The sequence below is a fragment of the Aristolochia californica genome, unplaced genomic scaffold, assembly GCF_029961685.1.
Source record: "Aristolochia californica isolate CCGP_79_NKW_82.1479 unplaced genomic scaffold, dmAriCali1.0.hap1 SCAF_10, whole genome shotgun sequence".
In the NCBI taxonomy this organism is placed as follows: Eukaryota; Viridiplantae; Streptophyta; class Magnoliopsida; order Piperales; family Aristolochiaceae; genus Aristolochia; species Aristolochia californica.
The window spans coordinates 2,269,911-2,292,779 of record NW_027181771.1 but is presented as its reverse complement, the minus strand read 5'-3'; the positions used below and the strand labels follow the sequence as shown (position 1 = coordinate 2,292,779).

Sequence of the window (22,869 nt, the reverse complement as noted above, 5' to 3'; positions counted from 1 at the left end):
ATTGGTTTTATTAGTCCTAACCATGCAAAAACCTACTAAAGTCCAAATTCACTGAATACCCCTGGTAGAGCCCCATATAACTTCGCAGTCACTGCGAATCTTACCTCGTCAGTGATAGGGGTTGGGTTTCGTTGGCGGCTAATGGACTGAACTTAACCTACTATTTAACCTGAAGTCTCCTTCCTCCCCCTCAGTCAACCCCATGGTTTCTCCTCCCCCCTTCCTCTCGTTGTCGCCCACCAAATTGAGAAAAAAAATGAAAATAGGACTTACCAGAGAGAGCACCACCGTCAAGGAGGAGGGATTGGCCACCGGGAAGAGGGGGGACACGCCGTGGGTGAGAGGGAGTCAGAAAAAAAATGGGGAGAAAAGCAAGGAAAAAGGGAAGAAAATGATAGTGTTGACGTGGTCATGATGTTGATGTGGTACACTGATATGTCATCCCACGGGATGTTGGTGTGGCAATTGAATGATGTGGCATGCTGACGTGGTAGAGACTGCCTTGGTTAACAACATGGTTACACAAGGCTATCAATGCTAACATGGTGTGTTGGACTTTACACTTGGGTTGTTGATCGGTTAAAATAGGGTATTTTTAAAATTAAAGTTGTAAGTTGGTTATTTTCGTAAAATTCCCTAAATTTGATAATAAGGAAGAGTAAACTTTTTATTTTATTTTATTGTTTGAGGTCAATTTAATTGATATACATTGATCGTTTCAATAAATTGTTGTATACTTAATATAATTTTATGATCTTGCCTACAACTCGTCCCGGTAAAAACCTTCACCCGGTAGAAATGAAGTGAATTTCCAAACTGGTGATAGATTTTTTTATGATAACACACCCCCTGATCTCATGAACCAAAAGATGCAACTAAGAGTCGAATCTGTGGTTGGTTTTCCAAAGGCAAGAAGATGAGATAAGAGTCCAAGCGTGGAGCTCTTCCATTACCATCAACTGAACCCCAAGTGGCCAGCAAAAGTCAAAAAACTGAACCCAGTGGTGAAGTGGCCTCACCGTAGGGGTCCTTACCCGTCGATTTGAGGATCAGATATCACCATCGAAACTGACAGTCACAGTCCCCGTCTGGGATTTTCCAGCTCTCGTCCCTTCTGCCGTCGTCTCCCCGCAAGCTGAAGAGGCTCCTTTCTGGAGTTCATAATCCTGCGCACGCAAAAGTTCAGTTACAGACAAGGAAGACGATCCTTGCTCCATCCTATGGATCGCTTATTCTTACCTCTTTGAGGCTTTGGACCACAACTCACTGGTCGTATTCGAATCCAGCTCCAACACAAAAAAGATTGAAATCTCGATGCAGCAAGGAATTGGATTGGGATATGTTGCAAGTGTTCGTGAAGGAAAAGTTGACCCAGTTCAGCTATGAAAACGATTAGTTGATGCGATATTGTTCAAAAAATTAAATGGGTTTTTTTTAGATTTATAATTTTTCTTTGATACCATTCATAAATTTAAATGGTTTATTTTTAATTTTTGATTCTTCATTTGATATTATTCAAAAAGATAAAATGGGTTATTTTAAATTTTGTGATTTTAAACAGGAAAAACTTTAGCAAGCGATTGAAATCCAATTTGGCTTCTTGATTGCAAGATTTAGTACCCTCATTTGCTTTCGATTAAGAAACCAATACTTCTGGATTTTTCACTGGTTCTTTCAAATTAGGAAGTCATCTCTTCAGATTAATATAATTGTGAAATCTGCTCAATCTCAACCAAGAAGATCTTGAGCCAATCTTTCTAGCAGGAATAACAAATCTTTCAGCTGATTGTATTTGTAGCAGTCGAAAGGGGATTGATGTCCATGTAAATTGAGACGAATCCACGAACAGAGCTCAAACAAAAGAAACAAAATCTGAACTGACAAGTATCATTCATATATGAAGAATGAATTTGGATTTTTTGAACTCTGGTATCATATGGGAAATTTACAATATAAGAGCTGACCCAAGTCGGCCTTTTTCAACTGCTATCAAGGGTTCCTTCTAACATCTGTAACTGATTTTGTTTCCTAATGGAACCCAGAAAGCAAATGAGGATGAAAGGCCAGAAGTATCTATGTACATGTGTTTCTCTGTTTGAGGGAGGGCACCTTTGGGTTGACTGGAAGAAGAATTTAAGAACAGAATGACAAGCATAGATCAGCCAAACAGTTTAGCTCAACTAACCGAAAAGGCCAAAACTGTACAGTGACCTCGCCTTGAATAGACCTCCGAACAGAAATCTGGTGGGAGATTCTTGCGGGGATTTTGAGCAGTCAGTGATCCCTTTAACTTGTAGTATTGTTTGGCCGATGGCTTGTCTTACAGCATCAATGGTCTTAGGATCCACAGGATTTCCTGCTGCATCGCGAACATAGAACGTGTTAATGGCTTTACCCCCTCGGGTGGTTACTTCAGCTCTTGTGACAGATAGGCTGTTCTCACGGAAAATTCGAGTGACATCAGAAAGTAATCCCACTCTGTCACCAGTGCACAACTCCAGCTTCAAACCCTGAAGGAATAATATAGATAGCTATTAAAATGATGGGGAACTGTAGTACTATTTAATTTGTGGAGAAATAATCGATAGGCAACTCTGTGGATTTTAGCTAAGAGGTGTTTCTAGTCAAAGGCCTTCAACAGAGCAAGTTTTTATCCATAACCAAGAAATGGCCGGCATGAAAGTTTGTTAGTACCTCTGATACTCGTCTCTCTATTGCAGCTTCAAGACATTGGATCACTCTCTGTCTCTCTGCTTCTGAATTCACAGGGAACCCATCTATGTGCCGGATGTAGTATTCCTTCACAAGCAAACAGATAAACATTCAAGCCAAAAGCCACCAAAGCAACTGCAGGATATTGATTTTTAATGTTACAGAAAAAGAAATTGATAACAAGAAAGTGAATGTTACCTGATAAGCTTCAGGTCCTTCTGCATCGATATTTGCATGAAAAACCACATACTGCATGTCAGTCAATGTACAGACTGTATCGAACAGAAGCTTTGGCCGATCTTTACACTTAATGGTAACCACCGAATAATCCTTATCATACCAGTTGTCCACAGTCACATTCGGCCTAAGTATTTCATCTCCATGATCAAGACCAGACCGCTCATAGTCCCGGTCAGCAAACATCATTTGATGAAGCCTTCTCTCTGTGTGGGTAGAACCCAATGAAACTACTGTCTTAGCTTCCCTAGTCTTGTTGTTCCCTTTAAGTACATTACACAGTAGTTCTTTAATTCTCAAGAGTCTTTCTGGTTCTGTTATGGATGAGTTAGTAACTTCATCGGCCACATGCATGACAGCAGCAGCCCGAGTGTTGTGTGTCCACACCTCAGCATTCAGCACATTGCATTTCAGATCAGTAAGCACTGCACAAACTTCTGAGAGCAGTCCTGGTCGGTCAGTCCCTGTTAGCTCAATTGAAGTATGATCACTTGAAGACTCAACGCCTACTCCGCTCAAAGAGGGTTCAAAACATGAATCTGCTCCAAGGGACTGAAAATATCACACGAATAGCATCAAACAAGAGGTCCCATCTGAAAAATCAATGAAATGTAACCCAAAAAAATAACAAAAAATATACCTTGCAAATATAATCTAAAATACCCTCATCAGTAAGTTTGTTCCCATCACGATCAGTAACATTGAAAACTGATGAAAATGCATAAATTTAGATTTTATTAGACGAAGATGCATAAGTTGATTAAAAAATAGTGCTGATAGTTGTAGCATTGAAAGGGGAACTATACCATCCATGAACCATCCCCCATCTGAAGATATATAGGCCTTGGTTATAATGAGATTCAGATCTGTAAGAACCTGTACCACTTCTAGAAGGATTCCTTGTTTGTTTGCACTATCAACCTGTAAGGAAAAGAACAAGATTCATCAAGCAAACCCACCGGTTAAAGGGAAAATACAGAAACAGATCATATAAAAAAAAAGGGATGAAACAGATAACAAGACATACCCGAATAACTGTAGCATTTTGGCAAGCTTCGTTATCAATAACAACCCTGAAGTTAGAATCACAAGAGATTATTTAGGTAATACGGTATCAATGATCAAGAATGCTTTTAAAGTTACTCACAGATGACTACATAAGGATCTTAAATAATACCTTGGTGGGTTCATTCTTCTGATGAACTTTTCGTATTCATCCTCAGTGTTCCATGAAGATCTCGAATCAACCTCTGCGACACAGAAATTTGGGGGAAATAAATTAGACCGGAAATGAATGAAGCATTTTAAATTCAGAAAACCCAACAAAAAAAAAAAAAAACAACAACAACAACTTCTACAACATAGTATCTCATCTGCTAAATAGCCTCTAATAAGAACGAGCACAACTGTACCAGTTTTCACTAATTTAATCACTTGAAATACTGATGGTGGTTAGCGTCCAAAATAAGACACAGAAAAATATAAAGAAAATAGTGACAAGGAAGTAAACTGGTGCTACTAAGGGCAGGGGAAAAGGCAATAGAGAAGAGTAAGAAGAAAAAAAAAAAAAAAAAAAACCTAGAATCACACACCTCGAGAGATAAAACCAACAAAAATAAAAATAAGCGAAGAGTAAAGAAGAAATAATCGTTAAATTACAATCCAGAACGCAAACTTGCGAGAAAGAAAACCACAAGTCACAAAAAAAAATCAAAGACAGGTAAAATCATCACGAGACAGATTGCCAAGAACTTATAACAAAAGAAACGATCGACCAAAACCGAAACAAACTCGCAGAAACACCCAAAACCCACAAAAACCATCGCGAAGAACAGAACAATGACCAATCAAGTAGACACCGATAGATTCACTCAGAAAACCAACCAAAGGAAAAATGACCATGAAAAAACAATGAACAAACGGCAAAACCCAGGTTTCAGGACATAGACGCACATACCCATTTCAGCTCGACGACCGAATTCCTCCGAATCAGCTGAAAGACTGAAGCAAGAACAGAATTACCAAGAAAAGATTTAAACAACACACGACCCAGTCCTTCCTCGCGAATTACACCCTACACGAGAACCCAGATCCCGCAACACCCAAGTAAGGAAAAAGCAGCACCCATTTCTCCTTCGTTGTTCCTCCCAAACGTCTCTCCTGTTCTCGCCTCCCCACAAGCATGGAGACTCTTAAGCACTCGCTGTCTCGCTCTGTCCAAATTATAGATCAGCAGCGGTAGAGCTTAAGACGAGTGCGGCCTTGGCGCACTCCAGCTAAAAGGGCCGCCGAAATCCGCTTTTCGGGCAGGTCTCGGGGACCGCACGAAGATCTTCACTTTCCAGTTTCCGCAATCCGTTTCAAAGTTTCCCTCTTTCGGTACTCGGAGTTTCCGATTCCATACCCTCCGATGGGGCGGGCTTCCCGATGACAAAAACAGCTTGAAGAGCTCACCCTCCGACTTGTTGGGACTTCCGGATTCCCGCATCGCCGTCCCTGACCTTTGGGGAATGGGGTGGGGAGACGGGTCGACCCCTCTTGCTTCTCCTCGACCTAACACGCCCCGCCGTTAACGTAACCGGTCCACGACTCATTCCCCCGAGGATTCCTTCTGAGTTCGAATCAAGGATCCGACTCGTACACCTCAAGCGTAACTTATCGGACGAAACATTGTTGATAGCGTACCGAGACGACAGGCTTAAAAAACGCCAAAACACCCTCAAATCTGGCTTAAGCTGACCCGCTCGCTTCTGTCCACGGTGCAGGCGTTTGCCCGCCGTATGGGTGTCCTTTCTTTTATGTTCGCCCAAATGGGCTCAGTGTACCCGCACACGGGCGTGTCTTCCGGCGCGCGCAGCGCCCATCTCCTTCTCACGTGTCCCTGCCTGCCACATGTCCGTCTCTCCCTATCTCCCTGGCGAGGGCGTTTTAGACATTTCAAGACTTACTAATCTAAATATTTTTCTGAGTTGACGGTTTGGTTGACTTTGGTCAACAGATCCAACGCCCTAACGGCAAGAAAAAAGTAATTAAGAATTAATTAATTTATTCTATTTAAAATTGTAAAGGCTCGGAAGCACGTGACCTGTCGGTCGGTAACAGAGGGGGGGTGATAGTTGGCAACCACGTGGAAAACGGTACGAATCTCCGAAAAGTGTCCCTTTCCCAAAAAGCCGACAGAGTAATACGTCATCATACACGTGTCAAGCTTTGGCTCTCCCCTGGCGCCGGAGCTAAAAAACAGGAGGCGGGCCCACTTGCCCCCTGGCTTTCTCCGCTCTGAAGGGCCAAAGGCAAAGCAAACCAGGTCAGAAGCTACAGGCCACGTCAGTGATATCCCATGCTCGCTTTCCCACCTTCAGTCCAAATAAAAACGACGCATTCTCGCGCCCTATTAAATGGGCCCCACCTTCTTCCAATAGAATCCCGTGAAAGCGTGGGTCCCACTTTAATTAATTGAATTATAATTAAAGTTTGTATATAAAAGAATTAATCTTTTGAAATATTCTAATCAGGGAAAGGGGGTAAAGTAGGTCCCACCTGTCGATGGGTAAGAGGAGAGAGAGGGGACTCGTGACAGGGACACGCTGCCGGATCCGACATCCGCGTATCAGCAGGGATCTTCTCTGATCCGTACGTTTTTCTTCCGTGACATTTGATTTCCTGGTTTTTCTGCAGGGGTAGTTAGTGCACCAGCGAGTGTGAGATTCTTTTTTCTCCAGGTCGTAATTCCGGTCCGAAGACCCCGGTCTCGGATCCTCATTGGGGATTCCCTATAAAAATCCGATTATTAGATCATCGTAGTCCCAATAGATTCTAAAACTTTTTGCTATATTGTTGCTAGCCTGTACTGCTGTAAACGGACTATTGGGTCCGATTAAAATCCGAATATGAATCTGAATTTAAAATTTTGGAATGAATCCGATCATGCATAAGAAATAGGTATTATCCAATGTCGTTTCGTTTAACGAACTGGTAAACGGGTAAAATTACCCAATTAAAATTGGCACCCTTACAACTAACCTCTTTCTTTCACTTTGTTAACTTAGGTGGGGATTGATTCAAGGTGTTAACCCTTGGTAGATTTCACTTGGTCCAGGCTATAAGTAAAAAGGAGGACCACTCCAACCTCCATCCTATCCTGAGCATTTATAAGGCTTCAAGTAGAAGTTAAAAAAAAAAAAAAAAAAAAAAAAAAAAAAAAAAAAAAAAAAACAGCTTAGCCATGGTTGTTGAGATTGAGATTGATGGGTTAGTAGGGGACCATAATGCATTCATATTTGTGGGGCTCACAAATTCTTCTCTTGGGTTATGGCCCATTGGGGGGCACCTAACCCTTTTCATATATTTATTTGCCCTTAGTGTTGTCACCTGTCCAATGGTCTCACGTTTTCATTAGTAGTAGAATATGTTCAATTAAAGAAGAAGAAAGCCCTATTAATTAGAGTCATCAAATCAATGCATCACTTTGATTTCATATATGAGACTCTTTGGAATTGTTTAATCTTGTGTGGTGGGGCTTAGAGAATCATTTGGTTTGTTTGGATTTCCTTCATTTCGATTCCAAAATCAAGATTGGGTTTTGTTCATTAGTAGAATAATGTGATTAGACTTTGGAATCGTTTGCTCGATCTTAGTTAAGTTTTGAAGCTACTCATTTCCTACTATTCTTGAGGTTGACCATGGTACCATGATTTGGTTCTAGAATGCTCTTCATTAAAGAATGTTTAATGCTTAATGCATGCTTAGAAAGTCTTTGACATTTCAAAATTTGGATTAATTTGATTGATTAGACTGGTATTCTTTTAAACAATCAATGTAATAAGGCATTGGAGAAGAATGTTTACCCATGTTAGATAAGGTGCCTAGTCCACGAGATCATACTAGCTTCACTATAACTCAAGTGATTATAAGATGCATCAGTAATAAAATGGAATGACCAAGGGCATTCCCTTTTAAATAGCCTAAGAGTTACATTCAATGTGAGACACCCAAATGGAAGACTTCCCACTCCTTCCCAATTAGAACGCTTTCCCACATTGAGATCTTAGTCCTAATATGACTCTAGTGGGGCGGGGCCCATTATAAGTGATCATCACTTCAATATTCTCCCATTGAAAGACTATTTTGAATTCTATTCTTCAACATGTAACTCTCCCGCTTGAAACGTTTATCTACAAGTGCTACTATTTGAATAATATCATGAGCTATGTGATCTTCATCAACTTCCTAGTGTAGAAGGCAATGGAAGTTAAGCTCAACTTTTCACCTGTTACTGTCTTGGTGAACATGTGCACTGAATTATCACTAACATAATGGCAAGAAAGAATTAGGCCAAAAACTAAGTTTACATGGAAAACTTTTAAAAATTATTGTTTTACAATGAAAATCAAATTTTGCTAAAAATTTTCTTGGGGTAGGAATATCTTGGTGAGAAAACAATTGCCAATGAAAATAAAATTTCACTAAGAAATGTTCTTTTATTGGCAGTACAAAATTCTACGATAAAAATTCCGTACCTCTACTCTAGTCCCAAAATCCTTTCAAGCAACGGAGGTTCATATTAGATAATCTGAATGAGGATCCCTATAGATGAATGATTTCAGGCACCCTATTATCCTCGAGTCAACTTTCAAGTTCAATTTAAACGAAAAAAGAAATATCCTTCCCCTAGATGAAATATTGATATCCAACCATTTTAGGAAAAAAAATAGAAGTAAGCTCAAACAAAATTTAGGTACTAGATTTAAAGTTAGTGCCAAGAAAATTTTAACAGAAACATATACGGCTAACTCTTTTAAGAAAAATCAATTTGATATGTCGAAGTAGAAGATTTTAAAGGAATAAAACAAGAGATCCACATGTTATGCCTACGAGAAATCTAGACACTTACAGAATAGTGCAAACATAGGAAGGATAAGGTTAAGGGATACATTGGTAGTGTGACTCCCTCCGACAACGAACATGGTGCACAATTGGGACTAGTTAGTGGACTAATACACGAGCCATAGTTTACAAAACTTTTTGTAACATTTCTACTTTTTCTTCCTAGGAGGTCAAAGAGAGAACTATGACCATAAATAACTTCAATACTACACATTCTAAAGTCTATTTATTTAACATTCTCATTTTTCAAAGTGTGCAAAAACTACTAGATGTCCAAAAGATTGTTGTTACTTTGATAGGGAAAAGTTATGTTTTTAATATATTGTTTCAATTAAATGAAAGTAACTCTTTCATGGGACATGAATGAATGAAGCTATTTATCATTAGACTTACACATGGTAGTGTGAACTCCCTAAAAAGAATGATAAGAGTTGACCTCATTCATATTTTGATGATAACAAAACTTAACAGTATTTGTACTAATTTTTTTCAAATCAAGCATTTCAAATGCAATTCCTTTAAGAAACACAATATTAAGGTTCATTTAAAAAACCGACAAACTCAAGACAAGATCTCAAGCTTTACGATGTGTCAAGTTATCTTGAAGATGCACTTGCAAACAAAGATTGAATATTTGAAGACTAGAGTCTATGTTGTCTAGAAATATCTCAAGAACACTAACCATGTATGAGGACAACCAATGAACTCCGATTTTAAGGTAAGCAAGAGCATTGGAGCTTAACTGTCAACAATGATTCCCGACGGTAAAGCATGACCACTGAGTAGCTACGGCCAGAGTTTATGCTTTGGTTTCTCGGGAGCGAAGACGACGTTCGTCGGATAGAGGTTGACGGCACAACGAGAGCTCTCAGCTCTTATGGCGGTGGATGGAACCACCACCACCTCACGGCACTGACAGAATAGTCTAGACAGAGAGCGTCTCGCTCTCTGGACTCTCGGCGAAGAGGACGACGCTGGAGAAGATGAACGGTCTCTCTGGAAATACTCTCGTGCTTTCCTCTCTCTTCATTAACTATTTAAGCTTAGGTTTTAGAGATTATTACAAACTGGCCCATGGGCCCAATACAATGCCTACTCTAAATACCCTATTTACATTAACCAAATTTTACAACAATTATAATAAAAAATTCTATCTAAATTACAATGCAAGATATCGTAACATTAACTGCATATGATTTTTCAAAATCATGTTTAATTGATGCATCAAAATATTTTAAAACTTGCAAAACCCCTTAACTAAGTTATAATAATGATTAAAAATATTTTTTTTATTCTGGTATATAAAATGATCAATCATACCTGTGGCATGATTGATCATACATAATGCAGCTTGGCAGAACACATAAAGCATGATTGATCATCCCAAGAGTTACCAGTATGAATTATAAAACGTGATCAATCATACCATACATTGTGATCGATTATCCCAATAATTGCATAGCCAACCAACATAAAGTATGATCAATCAACCTATTTGGATCGATTGATTAACATGTTATTTTTTATAAGCTGGAAATTTGACTGATTGATGGTCAGATCAATCAACAAGTTTGGGGAAATAAAAAAATATAGTTTTATGCATGGTTGATAAATTAACATTTTTTGCAACTTTCAGAAAATGGACAAAAAAAATGCTAGTTTGGCTAGAAAACTTATAAATACCTCTCCAAACACAGTTGGGAAAGTAGTACAAGCATTTATTGGCAATTTATTGTATTCAACAACCGTTTCACTTGAAATTCATTCACAAATCTATTTTTGAGAAAAATAGTTATACTTTTGCAAAAACTTCTTTCCTCTCTCAAAATCATTGTGCATCCTAAAATTTCAACCTCCAGAAACTCACTTCTTGTGCATCAAAAGATTGGGAACTAGGACAACACTCGGAGAAAGTTGTTTTTCTATATTCTAAGGGTGTAAGTTTTCCTTTTCTTGTTATATCTTTCCTTTTTCTTATCAAAGTTATTCTAGAATCTGGCATCTAGAAAAGGAAGCTTGTTAGAGCTATATTGTAGCTGTAAAATCTCAGGGACAGATTTGTATCGTGTTCTTGAGCATTACACGTGGCTTAAAGAGAACCAAAATATTATGTGTAAAATTTTCACTAACAAAGTTTATTATTGAAATTTTTTCGACCACGAATTCTTGGACAGTGATTACTAATAGGGGAATATCGAGAGAAAAATTCTTTTATCTTCTATTGTAGTGTGTGCTTTTATCATTTTTTTCATTTTAATTTTACATATAAGCACTAAACCTTTCATTTTAAATCTCAATTCATTCCCTCTTAAGAAGCTACCTGGGTTAACACCTAGTTGATTTGATACCCACATATAACATGGATATGGATAATAAAAGTGAAATGTGTATCAAAGTTGAGCAACCTTAGACACCATAGCAATCAACATACAATGAACCTATTTGAAGTGATACATAGTAACATTGGTCAACACTATCAAAAGTCTTTTTGTTATACATATATAAAGAACATTAGATCATACTTGAAACCACTGCTCTTAATCCTTCTCAATATAATGGAGTTGCTAAAAGAAGAATAAGAGCTATTTAGACATGATTAACTCTCTACAGCTTAGTTTTATTCTGTGTTTTACTCTACAAGTTGCTGCCTCTTTTCCCTCGACAAGGATTGATGTAGTTTGACAGAGATTCTTATCCTTCATATTAATATAGGACCCATAAGGACCGAGAATAAGGGCTAAAGGTGTCACCAAAATCAAGACCATGAACCTGAGAAAATCCTTGAGCCACAAGAAGTGCCTTATGACGCTCAATAGACCCATCAGAGTGAAGCTTTGTTTTGATATACTTCAAATATTTTCATCAACTGATAAACATATAACCATGGAAGAATATAACCAGAAAAGAGCAGGGTGCGAGACACAACCAGAAAAGATTATAACATCCAGAAACAGCTAAAACGTAAAGATCCGTTTAAGAATACTGAAAACTCAAACCAGAAGCGTGTAACTTCTCTTGTAGAAGTTGATCCAATCGCTCGACCATCGTAGGCGAAAGATGATTGATCCAGTCTCCGACATCGCCTCTTCTGAAAAACATGTTACAGTCTGTGCCCATCTTCGTTCTTCCAGTTTTGTTCACCGCCAAGCTACTCAAATTCTTAAAACTGCACAACTTTATAATCTCTTTCAGTGTTCCTTCTCTCTCCTCTTCAGGTGAAATCGGGGAACCCATAAACTCAGCCAACTTCTTGGTGAAAAGTTCAGGCTCCCTTTTCATTTCCTCGTAATGCATGAAGAGCACCTTCTGAGGGTTCCTCTTGCTTTCCTTCCAGTAACCCAAAACATGATCCCAGAAAGGTCCGTAGATACTCTTCCCAGACAAGAACATCTCGAACTCCTCTTCTATTGGTGATGGTTCTTGTATCTTATATGTCATTTTGTTTTTGAAGAACCAGAGGGAGACAAAGGTGTCTCTGGGATTCCTGCACAAATACACAATTCGACAGTTGCTGTCTCGGACAGATTGAGGCAAGGAGACGAAGGACATGTGTGTGGCAAAGAGCCTAGGAGACGGGATACTGGTAAGGTTAGGAGATTGGTTGTTCAAATACAGTCCCAACTCTACGAAGGAAACAAGATCATGGGGACTCGCAGTGAGCAACTGATGCTGGGCGTAACTGCACCGTTTACGATTAGCAATGGTAAATACAAGAGCCTTCAGCCAGGTAGTCCCCGATTTGGGAGTGGTGACGAGGAACAAATCAGTGCTGAGAGCTTCGAAGTGGCGACGACATGCCAGTAATCCTCGCAAACCTGAGTCCGGATACCAAGTTCCCTGGAATTGGTATATGTAAGGACTTAACCACCCTCTCTCTCTGGGCAGGGTTGAGATCAGCTCTTCGTCTTCTCGGTTTAGACTGCCTCGTTTTTGCTGCTTGGAAGAAGAGTAGCAAGACATTGCCATGAAGATAAAGAGTTGAGAGAAAGAGAATCTGCTGTTCCTACTGCAGATCCCAACTCACTCTTCGAGATGATGATGGGGGAGAATGGTAGCTAGCTGCTCTATTAATTATGTTCTTTAGCGCATGTTGAAATGATGAAATGAGTCGGCCAAGCTACGAGGGCGAAGTGAAATATCGTTTGTCAGTTTCTGGTGTGGTCACTAATGTCTGGTTAGCTGGAGGAAAGCTCCAGTTTCTGGCTTCTTATCTACAACTCTTTCATCTACACCAACCAGGAAAGCCATGCAGTTAATGTTTGTTCCAACATTTTCTCGTGCAAAATGATAATCTTCAGGCTCAAGGAGCTAGCTGGTTCGAGCAGCTTTTCGTCTGCCATCTCAAGTGTACAACAAGCCAACAACCGCCATTAATTTGCTCAATAATAGAAACAGACGAGTTCATAGAAAAAAAATTTAGTTGGAAAATAAATCATAAATTCAATATTAAAAAACCCATTGTAAGTTGGTACATACCACTTTGGTGGTGGGTCATAATATGTTAATTATAGTACTAACACAAACATTTTAGGTCTTATGGTTTGCAGCTCCAAGGTACAAGCACCTAGACCCGATGAGAACAATGCCTAGTTCCTTACGATCTATACAATCTTATTACACACTAATGCGGTCAAAGCTTAAATCGGCAAATAAAAAAAGAAGTCTTTAGCAAACATTTTAAATACCTAAAGTAGAACAAAAAGGCTAGTACTTGGGCGTTGGCCAACACGATGACTTTTAGTTAAAATGCAAGTATGACATTTAAGGTCCAATTCATGTAACTCTGAAAATAAATATGAAAATAAGTATTACATATACTCGAATAATGGATGTCCCAAATGACGCTGCCATAGTCGGATCTGTTGCTTCTTGACATTAGTTACATGTTGCATATTATGATAAAATGGTAATTGTATAGGATAAGTTTTCTAGATAGATAAAATGGTAATTGTATAGGGTTATTTTTTCCTGAACGAAAATAACCCTTATTTGGCCATTAAAAAATTAGTATGTTATTGAAAAATACCGATTTTCTAATTTGATAATGAAGAAAACTGTTATTTTACAGTTTACGTGGGTCAACCAGCTCCTCCAACTACCTGCTTCCCCCACGATTACGCTTCGTGATCAACAAGACGGAGCTATCTTTCATCTTCCAAGCGAAAGTTGAACGTTAAAAACGGAAATAAGTATGCAAAGATGACCTGCTAGTCAGAATTTTTTGATAAATGCCGTGTAGGGATATCGCCGGCGGTTGCTAGGTCTGTTGAACTGAAAACAGAGTCATATTCCATCCTAAACAGAACTCTACAATTTGAGTTGTCTCTGATTCAATCACTGGTTATTTTATTTTTGTCATTATCTTTATATCTCTATCGGTTAGATTTGGATTTCTTACTGTTAGCAACGACTCTGTTATATAAGTCGTGGTCGAGTCTGCTTCCCCCACGATTACGCTTCGTGATCAACGAGACAGAGCTATCTTTCATCTTCCAAGCGTAAGTTGCACGTTAAAAACGGAAATAAGTATGCAAAGATGACCTGCTAATCAGAATTTTTTGCTAGATTTGTAGAACTGAAAACAGAGTCATATTCCTTCCTAAACAAAACTCTACAATTTGAGTTGTCTCTGATTCAATCACTTGGTTATTTTATTTTTGTCATTATCTTTATATATCTATCAGTTGGATTTGGATTTCTTACTGTTCGCAACGACTCTGTTATATAAGTCGTGGCGGAGTCTATGTAAATCAAGCTTTTGGATTGAGGCGACAGTCATGGGGTCGAAGAATTTTCTCTTTTCTCCGTTGTTCATCGTTTTGGTTCTACTGTTTTCTGGGGACGGGGCTGCTGCTGATCGGAAGGGGAAACAGAAGCATTTCAACAAGAATAGTTTCCCAGATGGATTCATCTTCGGCTCAGCTTCTGCTGCTTACCAGGTAAATTTATTTCCGTTCTTTTTATGTCTCTCTGTCTCTCTCGCGGCGCCTACTCAGCTTCAGCAACTATGGCTTAAATATGGGTGTTGCAGTATGAAGGAGGAGCAAAAGAAGGAGGCAGAGGACCCAGTATTTGGGACAACTTCACGCATCAGTATCCATGTATGATTTCTTTTCATTACTTTATTTTGTATCCAAATTCGATTATTTGTATTATTCTCAAAGCTTCAGCAGTAATTTTTTACCATTATTCTGATTTGCTTGCTAAGGGAGCCCTATTTTTTATCAATATAATACAGGGAAGATAAAGGACAGGAGCAACGGAGACGTTGCCATTGATTCTTATCATCGTTATGAGGAAGATGTGAATCTCTTGAAGAAACTGGGTTTTAACGCTTACAGGTTCTCGATATCATGGTCTAGGATATTACCAGAAGGAACTGTGCGAGGAGTGAATCAAGAAGGCATCAAATACTATAACAACCTCATCAACAAGCTCCTTTCTGAAGGTATTTCCCCATTCGTCACTCTCTTCCATTGGGATCTTCCCCAAGCTCTTCAAGACGAATATGGAGGTTTCCTGAGCTCCAAGATCGTGTAAGTATGCCTATTAGTGCTGCCATGGGTTTGTGTTCAAGGTTTTTTTAATTAGACATCTTAGAAGTGTTTTTATCTAGCTAATTATCTGTTGGAATTCTTTGTCCTCAGAGAGGATTTTCATGATTATGCTGACCTTTGCTTCAAAGAATTCGGTGACCGGGTGAAACATTGGATCACCATTAACGAGCCATTGTCTGTCAGTGCGGTCGGATTCAATGTTGGAGTTCATGCGCCCGGCAGGTGCTCGCCCTGGGTTGGGAATTGTACCGGCGGTGACTCCGGAACTGAGCCCTACATTGTATCACACAACATCCTTCTTGCTCACGCGGCTGCCGCAAGACTCTACAAGAAAAAATACCAGGTCTCACAAAAAGGCACAGTTGGGATCACTCTGAATTGTGACTGGATCATCCCCTTCTCAGACTCCAAAGCTGATAAGGATGCAGCCCAACGAAGCCTAGATTTCAGTTTCGGATGGTAAGCGAGGACAAATCTTTTGCTATTATTGTTTCATTCCACAATAGGAGAAATTTCAATGGAAAGTTCTTCTTCTGGGTTTTTTCAGGTACATGGATCCATTAACTCATGGTGAATATCCAGAGACTATGAGAGATATTGTAGGAGACAGACTGCCCAAATTCACGAAGGAACAGTCTGATATGGTGAAGGGCTCCTTTGATTTCATTGGAGTCAACTACTACACTGCTTCATACTGTGCTGATGCTCCACCCAACACTACACACCTAAGCTATTCCAATGATATCCGCTGCCATGGAGAAAGTAACCCACATAAACCCTAAAACTTCAAAGTTATAGTCCACTGGATTGAAAAGCTAGCTAATTGAGAAACTGGTCTTGTTTGTTTCCTCTTGCAGTATCACGTAATGGAATCCCCATTGGCCCTAGTGTATGTTTTTTTTACCCATATCAACTCCTACATTAGAACCATAAATTTCTTACATGCGTGTTTATCTGATAAAATTCAAAATTGCAGACTGCTTCAAGCTGGCTCTATGTCTACCCAAAGGGCATCCAAGAACTTGTGAACTACACAAAGACAAGATACAACGACCCTGTCATCTACATTACGGAGAACGGAGTTAGTGAATTGAACGTCAAGAAAGTGAAGATCGAACATGTCCTCCATGATAACCTGAGAGTTAAGTACTACCGCGATCATCTGAAATACCTGCGACGCGCAATCAGGTACGAGTTAGTTTTGTGACTTACACCATGAATTTTTTTGTTTAGAAGCTTTGGGTGCACTTCTCTATACTGATATTTGATCTTTGGGACTATGTAGGGATGGTGTAAAAGTGAAGGGCTACTTTGCTTGGTCCCTTCTGGATAATTTCGAATGGGCAGACGGATACACAGTTCGTTTTGGGATAAACTACGTAGATTATGAAAACGGTTTGAAGAGATACAGAAAGAAGTCTTCGTATTGGTTTGAGAAGTTCCTCAAAGCCTAGTGGAGTTCAGCTATAACACTAGTATAGTAGTATGGATTGTAGAGTGTGTCAAGCTTTACTTGTTCACTATTATGTATGAAGTGCTTCACTTTATTTTATGGAATTTTTGTTTACATCATATACTCGACCATTGGGCCAATGTCCCTCGCTTCTTCTCTCAGGGAGCATTCCTCTAAAGATCTAGACATGAAGAGACAAATGGGTAAGGGGATAGATAGTGGACCCTACAAATGGACCCACTAAACAAACCATTATTTTCTCATTGGCAAACAACAACATTAGGTATTGACGAATCCAAAAAGGCTGAATTATCAATGGTCTTTGAGGTTTTAGGTAAATAAGAGCGACTATCAACCAACTAAAGAGGGAATAGACGAGAGCAATTAGAGTAAAGGGTATTTTCATAAAAAAATCTATGCTAACGAACCGGTTCACAAGCTAACAAGCCAAGCTTGGAAAATCTCGAACTGGTCTGTTATATGTAACATGACTTATTTCAAGTTTGAGCTCGAGCCGAGCTTAAGTAAAAACTGAACTGAATCACGCTTTTTTTTAGCAGATCCCGAACTATTTGCGAGCCGGTTTGGCTTTGTTTAGCTTGGCTATGAGAAAATATGACTACAAACAAAACAACTCAGATTATATTCTATTTTTGAAACATCGACTAGGAAAAATAACAACTTTAATAATCTATGTAGATGACATGATTATTACATAGGATGACATGGAAGAGATCTCTAGAATTTAGGAACAATTGACATCTAAATTTGAAATGAAAAATCTAAGAAGACTCAAATATTTTTTTGGGAATTAAAGTAGCAAGACCGAGAAAAGGTATATTTCTTTCTCAAATGAGATATGTGCTAGATTTTCTATCAAAAGCTGGATTACTAATTGTAAGCCGGCCAACAATCCAACTGTCCAAAATCATAAACTTGGAGAGTATGCAGATCTGGTGCCAACTAATAAAGAAAAATATAAACAAATTGGTTGGTAAGCTAATCTAATCTATTTATCTCATAATCCACCAAATATTTCTTATGTTGTAGGCCTAGTGAATCGATTTATACGTTGTCCTAGTGAAGAACATATTTTAAGTTGCTAGTGATAATGGGAGGTTACTTACAAAATTTTGAGACTTGTCTTCATCAATATTTAAAGGAGTCGTTCGATAATTTGATTTGGTTGAACAATGAGAATTTTAGAGGTTTTTTAACTTAAGTATTATGATCAAGCATTTTTTTAAATATCACAATGAGGCTTAACTTATTTGTTATTATCAAAATATAATTGAATCAAGAACTGGAGACTAACATACAAATATACCATAATAACTGATGTGAACATAGCTAATGAAATAGGTGAGTTTCTAAGGTGGTAATGAGGAATTTAGGAAATTTGATCTATCATCTACTATTAAAAAATTATGATTTCTCATATGCTCTCACATTTTTCTTTTTTTCTTTTTGTTAAATTGTTCAGTTGTTACTTTGTTTTAAGGGTGGCACTGAGCCAAGCCCATTTCGATTCAGTTTTGGGTAAGTTTGAGCTCGGCCCGAGCCCGAATCTATCCTCCTCGAAAACATTAGGGCTCTATTAACTGATTTATTTACGAAAACACCCTTACCTTTGGAACCCTAAACTCTTCGACCTACGCCTCTTTGGTCTTCTTCACTCGTGTGTTGAGGCCAAAACTTTTCTCAGCCTCCCGCCGTTCGTCGCAGCCGAGGAAATAACCGAACAGGTAAGCGTGTCTTCTACCTCTTGTGTCTGTATTTTTTTTCTTCTTCTTCTCGTCTGCAACTAATCTTTCGACGCCGGCAACACTCGATCCACAAGCAACGAGAGAGAAATAAAGGGTGGAAGAAACACTTTTTGTGAGGATCTGAGCCGTCTGCTGCTTTGGTTTTGCTCTACCTCAATGTTCTCTGTCATTCACACGTTTTTTACTTCTTCTTAATCAGATTTCTGAAAATTCATTCTTTTGATTTCAGCTTTGAAAGAAAATCTGTTTTCGTTTTACTTTTGCGTGGTACTGATGTAAGTCTCTCTTTAACATCTGTCTGCGGGCTTCTTCTTCGTATCTCTAATATATAAGGATAGGTTTACCGTTTTGTTTTGGTGGTGAGAGGCGAGAGGAGATATCAGGAGTTTATTTGATGACGGAGTTCGTTTTGTGAACTCCTTTAATTTTGTGAAGCTAGAACGAGCTCGTGCTCCTCCTGGGCTCGATTGTTCTGAGATGCTCAAGCTCGGCATAGGCTCGAACTAGCGCTTGAGTGTAGCTGAAATATCTCGAGCCAAGCCCGTCATAGGTTGGAGCTCGGTTCGATGTCAACCCTGTAAATACATAACGGAAAGAGGTTTATTTCACTTAATTCAATTCTCATGGATGGCTACTCGTGGCTTCTTATTATATGTGACACCTTTCTCATAATTTTTTTTACTTCCCCAAGTTGCCGCATGAATGGAAGGCTCTGGTGGTTCCCGTGGTTCGTTCCACAACGTGTTTGTATTTTTTGCGTTTTTTATAAGTAAATTATCCTTCAAGTAGTAGATACTTAAATCTTCATTTGTTTCGTTTTTTTATGGAAGTGTTTGGATGTGTTGGAGCACGTGCATCATGGTTTACAAAGCTTATGCGATTGAATTTCATGGTGTAATTTGTCTCAACAATGCAATGATAGTCTTCTTGCCCAGTACTTTTATTCTTTACTCTGAAGGACTGATATCTAGATTGCAGTTGATAGTTTTATTTGTCTAAAACTGCATTTCGGAATCTTTCTAACAAACTTATCATGGTTTTTTCACAAATAGGAGAATTGATCCAAATTGATGTCAATGGTAGCCATAGTCTAATTAGTGTAACTGTGTCACCCTCGGCTGTCAACCATGTGGTGTTTGTAACTGCAGTGTGTTGCCTTTGTTAGAGTTTAGAGTGTTGTGTGTTTTCATATTATTCCTTTTTTTTTTTTTGACAATAGAAATGGCAATAAATTGTTCTAAAGATTTATAATTAATATCCATATTTCAAATCACTGTGTAGTAACAGTTTATTTTCTGAGTTTTTTCAGTCGTACAAGGTTCAAGTAGCCTACGTTTTTTCAGACTTCTGAGGAAAATTCCAAATCATCATCATAGAAATGGCGGTCACCTTGTCCAACCCTAACTCAGAGTCTGGCATCAAAAAGCTTGATGACTACCTTCTTTCCCGCAGTTACATTACTGGGTAATTCTTGCAGTTGCTCCAACCGTTAGTTTTTTACATTCTTCTGTGAATTTAATCACTGTTGTTTTTTGTCCTTGTTTCAGGTATCAAGCTTCAAAAGATGATCTCCTTGTTTATTCAGCTCTTTCTCAAGGCCCACCAGCTGAGTACATTAATGTTTCTCGTTGGTATAACCACATTGATGCACTTCTAAGAATCAGGTGAACACTTGAACATTAAAATTCTTTTCATTCTTTTACATTTTACTTGCTAGCTATTCTAATATATAGTCTCTTGAATATGCAGTGGTGTGTCTGGAGAAGGCAAGGGTGTGAATGTTGAGGTTGCTTCCATTGCAGAGGCCCCTTCTTCCCCATCTGTTACTGACGTGAAGGTATGTCCTTAAGTTTGACTTTGGCTGACACTAGAACACCATATGAGTTCCTTGTGCTTCTTGCATCTATTTCATTTTTTTTCAGTGATCTTTTGGGTGGCTTCTTCTCCTCCCCAAAGCTTTTAATGGGCTTTTAGTTCTTGAAATGCATCTCTTTTCTCTGTTACCTCCTTTCTTGCCCCATAATTTTCCCTTGGTTTACAATGCTTAAAGGTTACTACTAAGCAAGTCCATGCTCAATGTTGTTTTAAAAGTTGTGTGTTTTTTGTGGCGAATAACGTTATATCTATTTTACCTCTTTGTTGGAGTAACTATAAAAAAAAAACTATGGCATAGGTAATACTTACCTGGACGGGGTGTATCGGTGAACAAGAAGGCCGATGGCCTAGGGTAGCTGCTTCCATTGCACTTGGGAGGAGAGTTGCCTTACCATCTCCCCAAGTGGGAGAGTGGACGTCAAAATTTGTGCAAGCTGGGGTACGCGTTCGCGCGGCCCCTACTTCTCCCTCAAATTTTAATTTAACATCTAAATAGTTCAAAAAAAACTATGGCATAGGTATTTGAATGTTCCTGATAGCAGTTAAGAATCCTGATGATGTGAATGGACCATGTTTTTTAGGCTCCAGCTGCTGAGGATGATGATGATGATGATCTTGATCTATTTGGGGAAGAGACTGAGGAGGAAAAGAAGGTTGCTGAAGAACGAGCTGCAGCTGCCAAGGCCTCTACAAAGAAGAAAGAGTGTAGGTTTTCTCTCATTACCTTCTAGCCATGTTGAATGGAGATGAAGTTGATATTTTGTGAGCTGTTATTGGAAACAGAGGCACAAATTTACGTTATTAAATACTAAAAGCAGTGAAAACGTTATGCAAACAAAACTTCTTTGTGGGTTGGAAGTGTAACTTGTGACTCTGTTCCACTCATGTTACTAATGCTGGTGACTACATGTTTTATTTTGAAATTTGAATCGACTTTGTTTTCCAGCTGGAAAGTCTTCTGTGCTGTTGGATGTGAAACCCTGGGATGATGAGACTGATATGCAAAAACTTGAAGAATCAGTGAGGAGTGTCAAGATGGAAGGCTTGTTTTGGGGAGCCTGTATGTTGATACTTTTTATCTACTTTATGCATGTTGGATATTGGTATTCTAGGTGCTTCTATATCACTAAAGTTTTACTGATTTAGTATTGGGTACGTGCAGCAAAGCTTGTGCCAGTTGGCTATGGGATCAAAAAGTTGCAGATCATGCTGACCATTGTAGATGACTTGGTGTCTGTTGATGACCTTATAGAAGACCACCTCACTTCTGAACCTGCAAATGAGTACATTCAGAGCTGTGATATCGTTGCTTTCAATAAAATCTGTAAGTCTTCCTGTTTCTTCTGATTTGTCTTGAAATGTAAGGTCTTAGGCAAATGCAGTTGAGTCTGTCTTGTTAGACAGTTTTCTTTGACTTCATTGTTGCAATAATCTATTTATGAGCACCTAGCATTTCTTAGATGTAGGAAGGGAAAAATTATTTTACTGAGGACCTGAGCTTAATTAATCTTCTGCTCGTCTTAAACTGCCAAGGAATTCGATCTCACTCATACTGTTCCTATTTCTGTTTCTGTGACAGAGGCGTGGACGACGATCACACAAGGAACAGTTCTGGTGTGATTGTTGGAGCTGATCCTGCAATCTACTTCAGTTTTACCGTTCTATTTGTGTAGGACCCGTTCACCAGTAGAGAAACTTCATTTTGTTTAATTCAATATGTATGAATTCTGCTAGTTATCAAATGCTCTTCCATGGGGTTTTATTTCCAGTGAAGTTGTGTTTAACTGTCAAGCCCCATTTCATCATGTTAACCAACTTGTTTGTGGCTGATAATTGTGGGTAGTAATAGCTTATATGAGAACTTTGTTTTCAACATAGGACTAGTAATGAATAGAGTGTTGTTATCAAATGCAAATAGCTAGCAAACTTAAATTGAACTCAGACATGCATGAAATAATAACCCACTTCCAGAATTGTCATACCCAAATTAGAATTTAATGGCAAAAGACGAGAGGGAGCTCAACATAGACTACAAGATAGCTTCCAACAAAGGAAAGGTTGATCAGGGTTTTAGGGCCTTAGAAACTCCTTGAGTGTTGATACCATCGTGGGTTTTAGGACCCACGAACAATTAATGATCTTCAGGTCTAAACTTATCATTGTTGCCAAAGCTAGTCGTTTGAGCTTTGTGTTTGTGCATCTCCTCTATAAGATGAGAATTTATAGACTCATCTTATTTGCTTTTCTCTCACTAGATATTTACTTCTATTGTTGTTGATTTTCTAACAACCAGGTTGGTAGCAAGAAGATCATTCAACACAAAAGAAGATTTTGAGTTTTCTAATCTAATTTAAAACTCTGGGCACATTCATTGCTTTTTGAA

At 38.8% G+C, this 22,869-nt stretch overlaps 4 protein-coding genes and 1 non-coding gene across 5 annotated transcripts; 3 read left to right on the top strand and 2 right to left on the bottom strand.

Moving 5' to 3' along the window:
• Positions 1-1,898: 1,898 nt before the first annotated feature.
• Positions 1,899-5,124, bottom strand: LOC137940230 (ACT domain-containing protein ACR4-like). The gene is made up of 8 exons (XM_068785178.1): positions 4,907-5,124; positions 4,127-4,199; positions 3,977-4,022; positions 3,756-3,870; positions 3,590-3,657; positions 2,911-3,501; positions 2,695-2,799; positions 1,899-2,510 (listed from the first exon to the last, which is right to left on the bottom strand). Exons 1-8 carry the CDS (start codon positions 4,908-4,910, stop codon positions 2,181-2,183), a joined length of 1,332 nt encoding a protein of 443 aa, XP_068641279.1. The 5' UTR covers positions 4,911-5,124; the 3' UTR covers positions 1,899-2,180.
• Positions 5,125-11,726: 6,602 nt separating this feature from the next.
• LOC137942783 (cytosolic sulfotransferase 12-like) lies at positions 11,727-12,869 on the bottom strand. The gene has a single exon (XM_068788521.1). The coding sequence runs from the start codon at positions 12,799-12,801 to the stop codon at positions 11,809-11,811; it is 993 nt and encodes a 330-aa protein (XP_068644622.1). The 5' UTR covers positions 12,802-12,869; the 3' UTR covers positions 11,727-11,808.
• A 1,739-nt stretch (positions 12,870-14,608) lies between these two features.
• On the top strand, positions 14,609-16,936 carry LOC137940224 (beta-glucosidase 13-like). The gene is made up of 8 exons (XM_068785170.1): positions 14,609-14,774; positions 14,867-14,936; positions 15,074-15,371; positions 15,483-15,851; positions 15,940-16,154; positions 16,250-16,281; positions 16,369-16,580; positions 16,678-16,936. Exons 1-8 carry the CDS (start codon positions 14,613-14,615, stop codon positions 16,844-16,846), a joined length of 1,527 nt encoding a protein of 508 aa, XP_068641271.1. The 5' UTR covers positions 14,609-14,612; the 3' UTR covers positions 16,847-16,936.
• A 1,552-nt stretch (positions 16,937-18,488) lies between these two features.
• LOC137967115 (elongation factor 1-delta-like) lies at positions 18,489-22,283 on the top strand. Its single transcript, XM_068813563.1, has 8 exons — positions 18,489-18,590; positions 19,921-20,075; positions 20,159-20,275; positions 20,361-20,448; positions 21,068-21,191; positions 21,433-21,546; positions 21,649-21,810; positions 22,066-22,283. Coding segments are annotated over exons 2-8 (693 nt in total). The 5' UTR covers positions 18,489-18,590; positions 19,921-19,989; the 3' UTR covers positions 22,068-22,283.
• On the top strand, positions 20,788-20,948 carry LOC137943270 (U1 spliceosomal RNA). Its single transcript, XR_011110612.1, has one exon. It is a non-coding gene; the product is annotated as a U1 spliceosomal RNA (small nuclear RNA).
• Positions 22,284-22,869: the final 586 nt, after the last annotated feature.

Bases quoted from the DNA above. Each gene is read 5' to 3' on its own strand.
- LOC137940230 (XM_068785178.1), bottom strand. The intron at 3,871-3,976 runs GTATGTCTTGTT...TTTTCCTTACAG, and splicing joins AAAATGCTACAGTTATTCGG to GTTGATAGTGCAAACAAACA. The intron at 2,800-2,910 runs GTAACATTCACT...TTGCTTGTGAAG, and splicing joins AAGGACCTGAAGCTTATCAG to GAATACTACATCCGGCACAT.
- LOC137942783 (XM_068788521.1), bottom strand. From the start codon at position 12,801: ATGGCAATGTCTTGCTACTCTTCTTCCAAGCAGCAAAAACGAGGCAGT.
- LOC137940224 (XM_068785170.1), top strand. From the start codon at position 14,613: ATGGGGTCGAAGAATTTTCTCTTTTCTCCGTTGTTCATCGTTTTGGTT. The intron at 14,775-14,866 runs GTAAATTTATTT...TGGGTGTTGCAG, and splicing joins CAGCTTCTGCTGCTTACCAG to TATGAAGGAGGAGCAAAAGA. The intron at 16,282-16,368 runs GTATGTTTTTTT...TCAAAATTGCAG, and splicing joins GAATCCCCATTGGCCCTAGT to ACTGCTTCAAGCTGGCTCTA.
- LOC137967115 (XM_068813563.1), top strand. From the start codon at position 19,990: ATGGCGGTCACCTTGTCCAACCCTAACTCAGAGTCTGGCATCAAAAAG. The intron at 21,192-21,432 runs GTAGGTTTTCTC...TTTGTTTTCCAG, and splicing joins CTCTACAAAGAAGAAAGAGT to CTGGAAAGTCTTCTGTGCTG. The intron at 21,547-21,648 runs GTATGTTGATAC...GGGTACGTGCAG, and splicing joins AGGCTTGTTTTGGGGAGCCT to CAAAGCTTGTGCCAGTTGGC.